At 37.8% G+C, this 13466-nt stretch overlaps 1 protein-coding gene across 1 annotated transcript in view; it reads left to right on the top strand.

Moving 5' to 3' along the window:
• Window positions 1–13466, top strand: part of Ift80 (intraflagellar transport 80) — an 84843-nt gene that overhangs the window by 55682 nt on the left and 15695 nt on the right. Inside the window, exons 11-18 of the mRNA XM_055596894.1 lie at window positions 406–480; window positions 2196–2359; window positions 5885–5949; window positions 9141–9276; window positions 9655–9802; window positions 11332–11503; window positions 12107–12196; window positions 12296–12468. Of these exons, the coding sequence (XP_055452869.1) occupies window positions 406–480; window positions 2196–2359; window positions 5885–5949; window positions 9141–9276; window positions 9655–9802; window positions 11332–11503; window positions 12107–12196; window positions 12296–12468 (1023 nt within the window). The remainder of the gene's footprint in view (window positions 1–405; window positions 481–2195; window positions 2360–5884; window positions 5950–9140; window positions 9277–9654; window positions 9803–11331; window positions 11504–12106; window positions 12197–12295; window positions 12469–13466) is intronic.

Below are 13466 nucleotides of genomic sequence, written 5' to 3'. Positions count from 1 at the left end.
GGCGATGTTGCAGTATTTAGTCCAGACTTTTCTAACCCATCTTCAGTGTGCTCTGCTGCTGTTCTTTTTCAGAGGAGAAATGTTAGTTGGCCTGCCCAAACTCAGAGCTAATGAACAGCAGAGCAAGGGCTTATTCTTGGGATTCCTAAATTCTTGTACTCTAAGTGAGCACTTACTGAAAGCCTATTGTGTACTAGTTGCTGGGGCCGTAGAATCTCTGCCTTTTAGTTGAAGATACAGACATGTGAATGAACATTTTTAGAATAATGCGTTAAGTGCTTTAATAGAAATATACATATGATACTTTGTGAAATTAAACTTACTATTTAAGATGAGTAATGCTTGATTATTAAAATATGTTTGATATTTGAAGTGCTAATAAAATTCATTTCATTGATCTTTTAGTACGAAGAACTGGAATACACCACTTATATTTGATCTCAAAGAAGGAACTGTTAGTTTAATTCTGCAGGCAGAAAGGTAATTTGTTTATATGCTCACTAATGGATTTAGGGTTTAGATAGCTCATGTAATAGTAAATTACTGTTTAGCATCTCACAAGGGCTGCAGAGGTGATTCTGCTCGAAAGAGCACTGGCTGCAGCTGGGACCAGTTCCCAGCACCTACCTGGTGGCTCCCACCCTCTGAAAATCATCCTTGGGGATCTGCTGCCCTCTCATGGCCTCCATGGGAGCTGCATGCATGTACATACATATATAGGCAAGCAAAACACTCATATACATATGTAAGATAGAAATAAATCCTTTTTTTTAAATCTCACAAAATGATATAGTAGTCATTGGAATCAGTCTGTTTCTATTATATGTTTAATAATTTTTTTAAAAAGTAGAATGGTGGTAATGAAATGTTTTATTCCCAGAATTTCTTTATATTCTTAAGATACTGAAAGTTATGTATATATCAACATTCACTGCATTAAAAATTAAAATGAAGAAATTAAGTAGATAGTAACTGTAAATATTTAGAAAAGCTCAGTATTGGTAACATTAGAGTAACAATATGAAAGAATGACAACAAAACAGGAGAATTACTTAGGTCTTGTTTCTGTTTGTTCTTCCTTTTCCATTTCTATTCAAATACATTTTCTCTAAGTTTATATCAACATGTAAGAGTGCTCCAGGTGAGGACTGCACTACCAACTTCAGCAGTGCTCCGCTGCCCTTCCTCCCTCCTTCCCCTGTCCTTCCGTGGTGCTGGAGACTTACCCCTGGTTTTGCATGTGCTCAGCACATACTTTGAGACTGAGCAATACCCTCAGCTCTATTTTCATTCTTAAATAGTGGTTGAAACTCATTGATCTCATGAGCTAGTGCTAGGCCGTGGCCTGAAATGTGAAAAGTTGGGTTTCCTGGCAAGTCCTTCAGTAATGTGAAACTGGGTGATTCACCCGAGCAAAGTAGGACTCGCTGTTACTCCAGGAGCCACAATTTTAAGAAATAAAAACTGTCAATCAATTTATTAAGCACAATGATCTCCTACTGGGTCAGAGATAAAACTTAGAAAACCTGCTCCAAAAACTTCTCATTGGGCCAAGGTCAGGTGTAGAAAAGCTACACAATAAGACTCAGTGAAGGGTGGAGATGCAGTTGTATTTATCTACAACAGATGTGTGTAAAACCTCTGCACAGACTCTCACCCTTCACCTGTCTCTGCTCTTGTCACCCCAGCAGCGTTGTACAGCTCATTAGCAGGTTTTCCAGCCCAGCACACCTGTAAATCATTTTGTAAATAAACCAGAACAGGGTTGATGCTGCCGGGCCTAGCTGCTGTTGCAGTTACAAGCAGGCAAGTGACTGACAGAGAAAGCCGAAGGCACAGAACAGGAACTGAGTCGTGTCATCTTCAGAGCCTCAACAGATTCTCAGGAGAATCCCAGCACTTGGGAGACGGAGGCAGGCAGGTCTCTCAGTTTGAGGCCAGCCTGATCTACAGACGGAGTTCTAGGACAGCCAAGGCTACACAGAGAAACCCTGTTTCGGAAAACCAAAAAACAACCAGACCAAAACAAAAACCCCAGAACCAAACCGAGTTTCAGTTTTTGAATATTCCACTATTTAAATACTTATTGTAATTGTAGGATTTAGATTTTTCCCAAACAATAAACTCTTCTTTAATATGGAAGTGAAAATTATAGTATCTTCTATTAAAACATCTTTACTCACGTATTTTTTTAGACATTTTCTTCTGGTAGATGGTGGTGGGATCTATTTGCATTCTTACGAAGGGCGCTTCATTTCTTCTCCAAAGTTCCCTGGAATGAGGACAGATATTCTGAATGCACAGACTGTGTCTCTGAGTAATGACACGATAGCAATAAAAGACAAAGCTGATGAAAAAAGTAAGTCTATCCTTTTGTATTTTTCATATCCAAATTTCATGCAGTTTATAGTGTTAAGAAAATTTTTTCATAAAGTTTCATTTTTTCACCTCCTTATATATTAAAAAATGTGGAAAAATTATGACTTCTCTGATTTGTTCTAAACAGGAATTAAATAAAAATTAAAATTGTCAGTGCTAATGGAACAAATATATGTTGTGTCAATATCCAAGGACGGTGGTAAATAAATCTTTATGTATTCATCAGAATTTTATTCCAAGATTATGGTTCTAAAATATGTGTTAATTCTTAAGTGTTTAAGCTTGTTGGATACTCCTTTTCTATCTATTGATTTAGTAATATGGCAAATGTTCTCCCTTGTGGCATTTATTTTCTTTATATATTTTCTAATTAATATTTTAAATTAATAAAGTAAAAGAAGGGTATGAATAATGTAAATTTTTCATGTAAAAATCTAGGCTGTGTTAGTGTGTATAAAAAGAAAGTATTCCGGTGTTTTGTAATGCCGTGGTACATGAAACCATTTTATCAAGCAGATATTGTTAAGTGCAGCATACCAAGTACTTTTCTAGAAGTTGAAGATACAGTGGTGATCAAGATCGACAATCCAGGGCTGGTGAGATGGCTCAGAGGTTATGAGCACTGGCTGGTTTTCCAAAGGTCTTGAGTTCAATTCCCAGCAACCACATGGTGACTTACAACCATCTATGATGATGTCTGGTGCCGTCTTCTGGTGTGCAGGCATACAGAACACTAACCATTAAGTAAATCTTAAAAGAGAGGGGGAGGAGAGAGAGAGAGAGAGGGGAGAGAGAGAGTGACAATCCAGGAAATAAACACAGGTCAGTGAACAAATTTACCGTTGGCTGTTGGCTAAGGAGGCGCTCTAAGCAGCTACTCAGAGTGAAGGAGAGGCAGTGTTTCTAGGGACAGTAACTGATAGAACAGACCAACAGAAAGAGCCTAGGGTGGGAGTGATTGGCACATAAAAGGAACTCACATAAGGCGATATTTAAGGGTCAGCATGAACCAGAGGGCGGGAGAGGTCAGAGAGGTCAGCACCCATGCTGGGCAGGCATCCCCCACTGAGCTGGACCATTTACTACTTGAACTTTACACTTAACACTCAGGCTGACCCTGGGTAACTGCAGGTGCAGTGTCCTGACCTCGCTCACCTTGCATTACCGAAACTTTACATCCATTTCTTTCGCCCGCTCTGGCAACCACTGTCCCGCTGTCTGCCTCTATAAGATTCACTGTTTTAGGCACCTTACAGTGGTAAGGTGTTTGTATTATGCGGTATTTGTTCTTTGGTGGCTGCCTTCTTTCACCTAGCCTGTCTTCCAGATGTGCAGGGCTTTCTTTTCTTTTATTCTTTTCTTAAGCTGAATGATATTTCTGGGTGCATGTCTCTTCTCTCTCCTTTCCCCTCTCTCCCTCCCCACTCCTCTTCCCTCCTGACCAGCTCTATCACGCACACACGCAGCACGTTTTTCTCATCTGCTGCTCAGACTGACTGTCTCCACATAAGGCCGTTGTGAGTAATGATACAATGGCCGTTGAGAATGCTGAACCGAGATGCAGCGACCAGCGCCTCCCACAGTGAAGCTGATTTCTAGATCACTTGGAGTTTTCCGTATAACTTTTTGAGCTTCTTCCACGCAGTTATCTATGGCAGTAACACCATTTTGCATTACTATGAACATCAAGCAGTGTGCAAATTTTTCCCCCAATTTTTCCATATCTTCACTGACATTTTCCTCTCTCTTTTTGTTGTGGCATTTATAGTAGCCATCCTAACAGATATAAAATGATACAGTGGTTTGGATTTGTAAAAATTTGCAATTCTTTTTTCTAAAATTGTTGGCCCTAAAAGTCTTGTCTTAAGACTAATTCTTGAATATCTAGGGAAATAATTTAATCTTGGAAGTATCTTCCACATTTCATCATGGGAGATAGTTCTCCTAATTAGCATTTAGGAAAATAAATCATTGCTAACAGCCTTCAAAAAGAAAACTGCTTAAGAAATAATGTAAAATAGTCATCTGATAGAAAGTCAGTATTTTATAAACTACATCTTATTTACACATGTGTTTGCTTTCCCTGCCTGAGTTACAAGATAGAAATGTTTATTTGTGCTCACAGTGTAAGGAGTTTCAGCCCATGGTTACTTGACCCTGTTGCTTCCGGCCTGTAGCAAGAAAGATCATCATGGGGAGGAACACATGGGAGAGCAGAGGCGCTCACCTTGGTGTCTGGAAGGCCAGAAAGTGGAAAGGTTAGGGTGTGTTCCCTCCGGAGGCACACCTAATACCTGCCTTCCTTCCTTAGACTGCAGCGCCTCTTGTCCGGAGTGGCAGGCTGAGGTCATTACGATCTGAACCATAATAGCTGTTGCCTCTTTTTTCGCTCTAAGTTAATGTTAAGATTTAAAGGGTTCGCTAGAAATATGGAAGCACAGTTCTAAAGCCTTCCCTCAAGAGTGCTGGGAAATTGTCGGACTGAGAACTAGCTGAGCTCCCAAAGCAAGTGTTTATAACAAAAATAGGTTACCTATAAACAAAATAGGTTACCTATAAACAAAAATAGGTTTATAACAAAAATAGAGCTACAGGTGGCCTGCCTGTAGCTCTGAGGCAAGCCAGCCGATACTCTGAGCCCATTGATTTGTAAAAACATACTAAGGATTTACGGAAAAACTCAATTGTTGACAATCCATTTCCTCCCAAACCTGGTATACTGCAGTCTTGTTCAAACCCTGACTATTCAGAATTCGTACAGTCCCTAAAGTTGAATGTACTTTTCATGAGATTGCCTTCACTTTCTGTGTCAGCTGCTTGTTCTTGTCAGGGAGCTTTGGGAGTTGACATCACTGGCCATTCATTTGAACTCACTAGACCTCCTCATCCACAGAAGTCAGAGCCCTAAAAGCTCCATCCTATTAGTTGCTGCTTGATTTTTCTGATTGTGAACCCTATCTGTAGTAAAGAAAGTATCCACGAATCTGTTGTTCTAACTAACAGCAAAGAAACTCCTATTATTCCAGAAATATTGAGGGGTTTTGAAGCTCCCAGCCAAGAACAGGATAAATTATTATTTTTTTCCACATGAGTGTGTAATAGAAACAGCTCGGGGTACATTGCCTGGCATCATGCAGCTAAGTACTTAATGCGTATTTTGTTTTATGAGTATGATTGCTACAGAGGTCTAAGACAGAAGTAACTGGAATTTAACGTTATATCCACATTTGGATTTGCCATTGATGAACCGGTGGGCCATTTTCTTAACCATTAGTAACAGTTTTAATTAGGGAAAATGTGTTAGGAAAAAAAATAAGTTCTGTTTTCATAAAAAACATGTGACCTCCTCAATAAGTAGAAATTTGATGTTGCTGGTCTTCTACTGATAGATGTTCTATGGTCCATAAAGTTAAATAATTTCTCCTAAGAATTACGACAGGGCCACTGGAATTTACTAGCAATGATTCTAATAAAACACTGTTGGTTTTTTTTTTTTTTTCCCTAGTAATCTTTCTTTTTGAAGCATCAACTGGAAAACCCTTAGGAGATGGGAAACTTCTTTCTCATAAGGTAATAAACATTTTCTGTTTCTAGTATAAATGGCCACTGCTTAGTTAATTTTCTTTTAAAATGAAGTTATCCCTTAAGGAGGAAAATAGACTAATTTAATATTTAAAAATAAGTGCATGTCTTGTTTTTTCTAAACATGCCATGGCTTAAGACTAAGGTCAGGGAATGTCTGAAATAGTGCAGTATGAAGGCAAGTTACGTGCATCACATGATGTGACGTGTGTTTGTTGACTAGGTTTCTATTGTTTTTCAATAACATGTTCTATTTTTTTGAGACAGGGTTTCCCCGTGTAACCTTGGCTGTCCTAGAGCTCGCTTTGTAGACTAGGCTGGTCTCAAACTCACAGGAATCCTCCTGCCTCTGCCTCCCTGAGTGCTGGGATTACAGGCATGGGCCACCAATTACTGGCAATATGTTCTATTTTACTAAACTTTGTAGACAAAAGTGTCTTTATAACTTAGTGGCAGTTTTCTTTCTGACGTATCCTTAGGCAGCATTTTTTTTTTTTTTTTTTTTTTAGGTTTTAGGGTTTTACTTCTTTATTATAGAGGGAAATTATTCGCTATAGAAGTACAAAGCACCCTAAATTGTAAAGTGTGGGTTGCTTTTGGTTTTTATTCTTAAACAAAGGACACATTGCATAAAGGTTATCCTCTTAAACAAGTGATATGTGAGAGCTTACGGATACATTTAATGTTATTTAGCAATTCCAATAAGTTGTTATTTTAAGTTGTATTTCCCCCTTTTGTCATTATTTGCTTTACATTTAAATAATGTATAAAGTCATGTAAGACAAAAATATAAAAAACACTAAAATATATTGTGAAAAATGTCTCCCATATCACTTTTCAATATTCTACCAGGTAAGTACCACAGTTACTAATATCTTACATGTTTTTACTGCATAGCACCTTGCAGTTTTTCCACAGAACACCATTTTTGGAGGTCTTTCTAGAATATGTAATGTTCTTTCCCACTCCCAACCACCATCATATAATACAACACCGTCTGGCACTGTCAGTTTATCTAACCTGCCTGCTGGTGGCTGTGTGAGTGTCCCGCCCAGCTGGGCATGGTGCTGCATAGCTGCCATCCCAGCATGGGAAGGTTGAAGGAGGATCGCAAGCTAAAGGAGACTTGGGCTAGTGAGGGGCTCCAAAGAGTGAGGGAAGTTTCTGGAGTTTTGCAACCACAGTGTTGTCTTGTACATGCTCTGTTATAGCTGTGGCATTAATTCCAAATATTGTGTCAAAGGATTTGAGCATTTTTTCTTTATTTTTAGAGAGTATTATCTTTCTAAGAGGCTGTGTCAGTTTGCCTTCCCACTAAAAACTAATGTGATGCCTGTTTATCGTCATTTAAATCAAGACTACATAAGCAGAACTTTTCCCAGCAGAATTAAGATAAAACAAGAAGTAAACTTCTTAGCTGTCAAAATAACCTTTATTTTGTAAGAAAGGTTAAAGTGAGAATCATTTAATAACATTGAATAAATATTTGTTTTAATATGGTAACTTTTTAACTAGAGCACATATTCTAAGTATAAGAATTTACAATTTCATAGTTATGAGAATGTAGGTAATTTCTACATCTTATAACTTACTCAGGGCATGTGGATATAACACAAGAAGTATGAAGTTTTGCATTGTACTTGGGTATGGTGGTTCATGCTTGTAATCCCACACAGGAGGATTACCCTACAGCAGAAGGATTACCACAAGTTCAAGGCCAGCTTAGGCTGCACTGCTAGTATTAGGCCAGCAGCATTATGTGGCTTCTGAACTCTGGTCTTCATGATTGTACAGCAAACTTTGAACCATCTCTCCAGTCCAACAGATACTTCTTTCTTTGTAAATATAGTTTATTTGAAATGTTTCTATCTCTATAATGCTAGGATATTAGGATCATAGTATTTAACAAAGTGCTCTTCATGAAACAAGAATTATTTTTAAATATGAATTATAGTCTATAGGGGCTCTCTTTTAAAATATATTATGAAGTAGAATGGCTGGTCTGCCAATTTTAATAAAGGTACATGTATATCTTTATTTTAATAGGTGGTATGCAAATAATCCTGGATCCAATTATTGATCGTATAGTCATGATGCTCGTTGAACGCAGAGTTCCTAGCAAAGTCTTCAGACACAGTAGAATGAAATCTACCGTTACACAGCACACAAATCACTCGTGGATTGAACTGAAGTGAATCAATACAAACGTGTTTTGAGTTTTAAGAAAGTCATCTTCCTAACTCATTATAGATTAATTCAATATTCCAGAAATAGTCTATTATTGTAGAAAAGGAAAGATGCTGGAGTTAGAAGTCTAAGTTATAAATTCTGGACTTATTTGCTGTTAGCTTTTTCTGACACACACACACACACACACACACACACACACACTGCAAGCAGAAGAAATCAGTAGATGACTATGGGTCTTATGTTTTCTGTTTCATATGAAACAACATGGAAAAAAATGTGAATTTTAGTGTTCTGAAAACATGAGATATTCCCAGGTGTTTCTAAAGTTTACTTAACAAATCTTTACAATATAGGTGTTAGGCAATCTATTTAGAATATATTTTATAAGAAACCTTTTCATTAATGTAGACCTCTCACATTATACTGAGACTTGTCGTATAGTTTGCTTTTGTAGGCTAAGGACAGGACAAAAGGGCAGTGGCTCTTACTGCAGAGTATCAGTAGATGTTATTTGATGATATTTTAAGGAACCTTCGGTTGCCAGGAAAGTAACTACACTTTAGTGTTGCTTATAAATCCTTAGTCACTACCAACTTAAAATTACTTAATAAGGGGTAATCATTTCTGAGAACCCTTTTCATTCTTAAGGGTTATTTCTCACTTTTCTTTAAATCTATGTTCCCTGGGCTTAAAAAATAATGAAATAATGTAATAGAGACATGTTACCATTCAAGTAAGTAACACATTTAATTGATTTTGTTGTTGTTTTGTTCTCCCCCCCCCCCCCCCTGCACTCAATACAGGCTTTTGTACTGTAGCCCAGGCTGGCCTCACATTCATGGTCGCTTGCTTCCTGAATGCTAGGAGTATAGGTGTGTAGCACGACAGTTGATTTAATTGATCCTTAAGAATAGAAATGTGCTGATAACTAATTAAAATAATCATATCAAACACTAAAATTAATACTTACATACTTTTTGAAATTTTAGAATGAAATCTCAGAAATTGCTCTGGATCAAAAAGGACTTACCAATGACAGAAAAATTGCTTTCATTGATAAGAACAGAGACCTCTACGTCACCTCAGTGAAACGATTTGGGAAAGAAGAACAGATCATTAAACTTGGTAAAATAATTTCCATGCACTTAAAATTTTAATTACTGCCCGTTTTCTAGGATGGTCTGTCATGTATGAAGTAACTTAATGTTTGTGTGAATATATGAGGTTTAGTCTCACATTTCTTCATTACTTTGTAACTCAGTTTCAACAGCAGATTTTAGCTGTGACTAAATCAGCACTGAAACACCTGTTGATTAAAAACAGAATAGTTCTGACTACCATGGTTTTTCATTTTTCAGAGTGTTCGCTTTTGTTCCCTGTTACACACAGAAAGCAGAGATATAGGTATTACATTAAGTAGGATCTCGTTTGCCAGCTGGTTTTAAAGGCAGATGCTACTCTCCATTGACACGGATGGACCATGACTATTCTTTTTCAATTAAGGAACCATGGTGCACACTTTGGCCTGGTGTGATACGTGCAATATCCTCTGTGGACTTCAGGATACTCGGTTCACAGTATGGTACTACCCCAACACTGTTTATGTGGACAGAGACATTTTGCCCAAGACACTGTATGAGAGAGATGCCAGGTAATGTTTGGTTGCACAGGGTTTTTATACTGTGACTAACGCTCTAATTGCCATGCTTTTTCCTGGGTGTTTTGTTTTTTAAAGTTTAATCAGACTCAACTAAATAAATTGTTCAGCTGAAGCTAGTTTGTTCAGATTTAAGTGATAGACTCAAATTGAAAATAAAATATGAACTATTTATTCATTCTTTATAAATGAGTATAATTTTCAGGCTTAATCTTTTTTGATGAAAGCTCAGGTGGGTTTTTCTCAGTGTGATTTAGTGATTTTTAACACAGCAGTCTTAAGATTTTTCAGCAATATAAACTTGTGTCAACAGAGTACACATATTCGATGACTATAATAATTCCAAGAGTGTGTTTTCTCAGTTGGATATTGGGTGATGTTAAAAGTAGATTAAACCACAGTTGCTGAAAAGCCTTAAAAACAAAACCAAAAACCAACTAAATGTGACAGGAAAATTGTTCCTAAATTCTCAAGAAAAAATCTTCTGACTCTTTACAAAGCAGCAAGTTAGGTATCTTAGGTCCAAGCCTTATTTTGGTTTTCAAATCTGTATTGAGTTTATTTTTAATGTTTAAGTTCACAACTATAACAAAACTAGAGAAATAGCAAAATAAAAGCTTATTTTAAAAAGTATTTATAAATTAATCAGAGGTGGTTGCACACGCCTTTGATTCCAGTACTTTGGGAGGCAGAGGCAGGAGGATCTCTGTGAGTTCTAAGCCAGTCTTGTCTACATTGTGAATTCCAGGCTTGGCAGGGCTGCACAGTGAGAAACACAAGGAAAAACAGTACCAACAAACTAATGATGTCAGTCTTTTCATTAGATGTTTGTACTATGAGAAAATAATTTTGGAGCTCACCTTAATTTTTTTTTATTCACTTGCTCTTTAAATATTTTCAAAACCAGTCGCTAAATTATTTGTATAATTGAAGATTCAAGGACGAAGAAGTTAGTCAGCTCTCTGTGCCTGTAACAGTACTTGAGACAAGTGACTTGTAAAAAGAAAATGGATATTTTGGCCAAGGTGTCGGAGGTTCTAGACCGTGATGGATTGGCCCCATTGCTTTCAGGTCTGTGGCAACAGAGTGCACGTAGCAGCTGTGAGTGGTGAAGCACTTGCTCTAGGCTGGGAAGGGTACTCCTGGCAGGAGCTGGGCCCTCTGATAGCTTTTACAGGCAGTGTCCTGCCCCTCACCAGGTCTTGCTGGGCCCCATCTCTAACAGCTCCCCAGAGGAACAAGCCTTTACCTCAAGGAGCCAGACAGTTGCTCGCTGCAGGTGTCAGCAGTGGAGCAACTGAATATGGAATAACTTTTGCCACTCTAAATTGTTGCTGTATTTTGCTTCAGTTGTTTATCTATCTATGTGTTATATTGAAATGTTTATTTGAATATATATTTTGTTTGGAGTTAAATGGGGTTAGGGAGTTTTGAGATTATACATGCTAGAGTTGTTTCCCTAATGTAATACATATGAAACAAATTGTGCAGAATATAGCTTTGTTTCCCTTTGTTGTCTACAGTGAATATAGTAAAAACCCCCACATAGTGAGTTTTGTTGGGAATCAGGTGACTATAAGAAGAGCTGACGGCTCCCTGGTCCACATCAGCATATCGCCGTACCCCGCTATCCTCCATGAATACGTGAGCAGTTCCAAGTGGGAAGATGCCGTGAGGCTCTGCCGCTTTGTTAAGGTACCTCTCGTACTGCGTGCACTAGTACTAGTCTCCCTTTTGAGAGATGAGTAATAACGGTAGGACTAAGAAAATTGTCAGCAGGACTGTATCTTTTGTTCTGTTCTGTTTTCTTTTGTTGAGAAAGGGCCTTCCTATTAGCCCTAGTTGGTCTTAAACTTGCTGTGTAGACCAGGGTGAACTTGAACTCACAGTGACCTGCCTGCCTCTGCCTCATAAGTGCTGAGATTAAAAGTATGCTACCATCCCTGGCTTCTGTATCACTTTTAATTTTATTATTAGTTTTTTAAATTCCATGTTTCATAATTTTTATTTGTAAATTAATTGCTTAGTTGTATCACTATTATACAGTGGTTCTCAACCTTCCTAATGCTATGACCCTTTAATATAGCACATGTTGTGGTGACCTCCAACCATAAAATTATTTTATTGCTGTTTCTTAACTGTAGTTTTGCTACTTTTATGAATCAGAATGTAAATATCTGGTATGCAGGATATCTGATATGCAATCTCCAAAAGAGTCATGGCCCACAGGTTGAGAACCCCTGGCGTGTAGTTAGCTCAGCTACCTACTTAAGATACCTATTTTTGTGTTTCACTTAGGAGCAGAGCATGTGGGCTTGCCTAGCAGCCATGGCAGTTGCTAATCGCCATATGATTACTGCAGAAATAGCCTATGCAGCAATTGGTGATGTAAGTGAAGCATGTTTATATACTGTGCATTTTTTCTTAAAGAATTTATCGTGTTTCTACTGTCACTGACCTGTGATGTGTTTCTCTTCCCTTTTTTAGATTGATAAAGTTCGATACATCAATGTTATAAAAGACCTTCCATCTAAAGAATCAAAAATGGCCCACATACTAATGTTTAGTGGAAATATACAGGAGGCTGAAACAGTCCTTCTCCAGGCTGGCCTCATTTATCAAGCAATCCAGATCAACATTAATCTCTATAACTGGGAAAGGTAAACAGAACCCTGCCACTGTCCCAAGACTCATTTGACCTGTGTGTATTCATCTGTCTGTAACTTAGACAATTCTATTTTCCAGTATACTTAATGGTTTTCTAATGCTACAAGAGAAGTTGTTCACTGTATATAATGTTTAGCTTTGGGTTTCTGTAATTGTTCTCATCTGGTGCAGGAGGAGGCTTCTCTGATGATGGTTGAACAAGGCATTGATCTATGAGTGTAGCAGAATGTCATTTTGTTGATATGTTTTTTTCTTTTTCTTTTTTTTTTGACCCGTAATACTTGGTTTTACTCTAAGTCCCTGGACTCTTTAGTCTTTGGTTCTTGGTCACTCAAGTGATGCTGATTATGGGTTCCATCTTGTGGAGTGGACCTTAGGTCAGACCAATTATTGATTGGGTTACTCCCACAAGCTTTGGGCCACCATTGTCCTCAGCATATCCTACAGGCACGACACCATTGTAGATCAAATACTAACCGACAGATCTTTAAACTATTAGAATTCACAACTCTCTCGGACTATAAATTTCTGTAGCTATCCTATCTACACCTTTCCCTTGAATAGGAACAATAAAATGTATTTTGTTAATTCTGTTTATACTCTCACGATTCAACCATCTATATAATTCCGCTGCTCTGCCTTTGCGCTTTATTTACATGAGTTTATTACTGTTGTATAGTATATAGGAGATCAGGAAAGATGTTGGTTCTGCAAGAACAAATAAACTTTCATTTGTAAGGTTATTAGTTTGGAAAGAGATAGGATGTGATTAATATTATTGAACTGTGTTAAATTACTAATAGAACATTATACACATTAGAATCATGTGAGAAATATGGAAAACTAATATTTACAGTATTCTTCCAACCATTGTTTTGATAGGGGAGCAGTTGGACTGCTCTTACTACGTAGTGTGCTTGCCGCAAACTCATACAGCCCTGCCGCCTCAGCCTTCCGAGTGTTAGCATCATACAGCCCTGCCTCCTCAGCC

Source organism: Psammomys obesus, unplaced genomic scaffold, assembly GCF_907164565.1.
Source record: "Psammomys obesus unplaced genomic scaffold, mPsaObe1.curated_primary_1811, whole genome shotgun sequence".
In the NCBI taxonomy this organism is placed as follows: Eukaryota; Metazoa; Chordata; class Mammalia; order Rodentia; family Muridae; genus Psammomys; species Psammomys obesus.
This window is presented reverse-complemented; position numbering and strand designations above follow the sequence as displayed.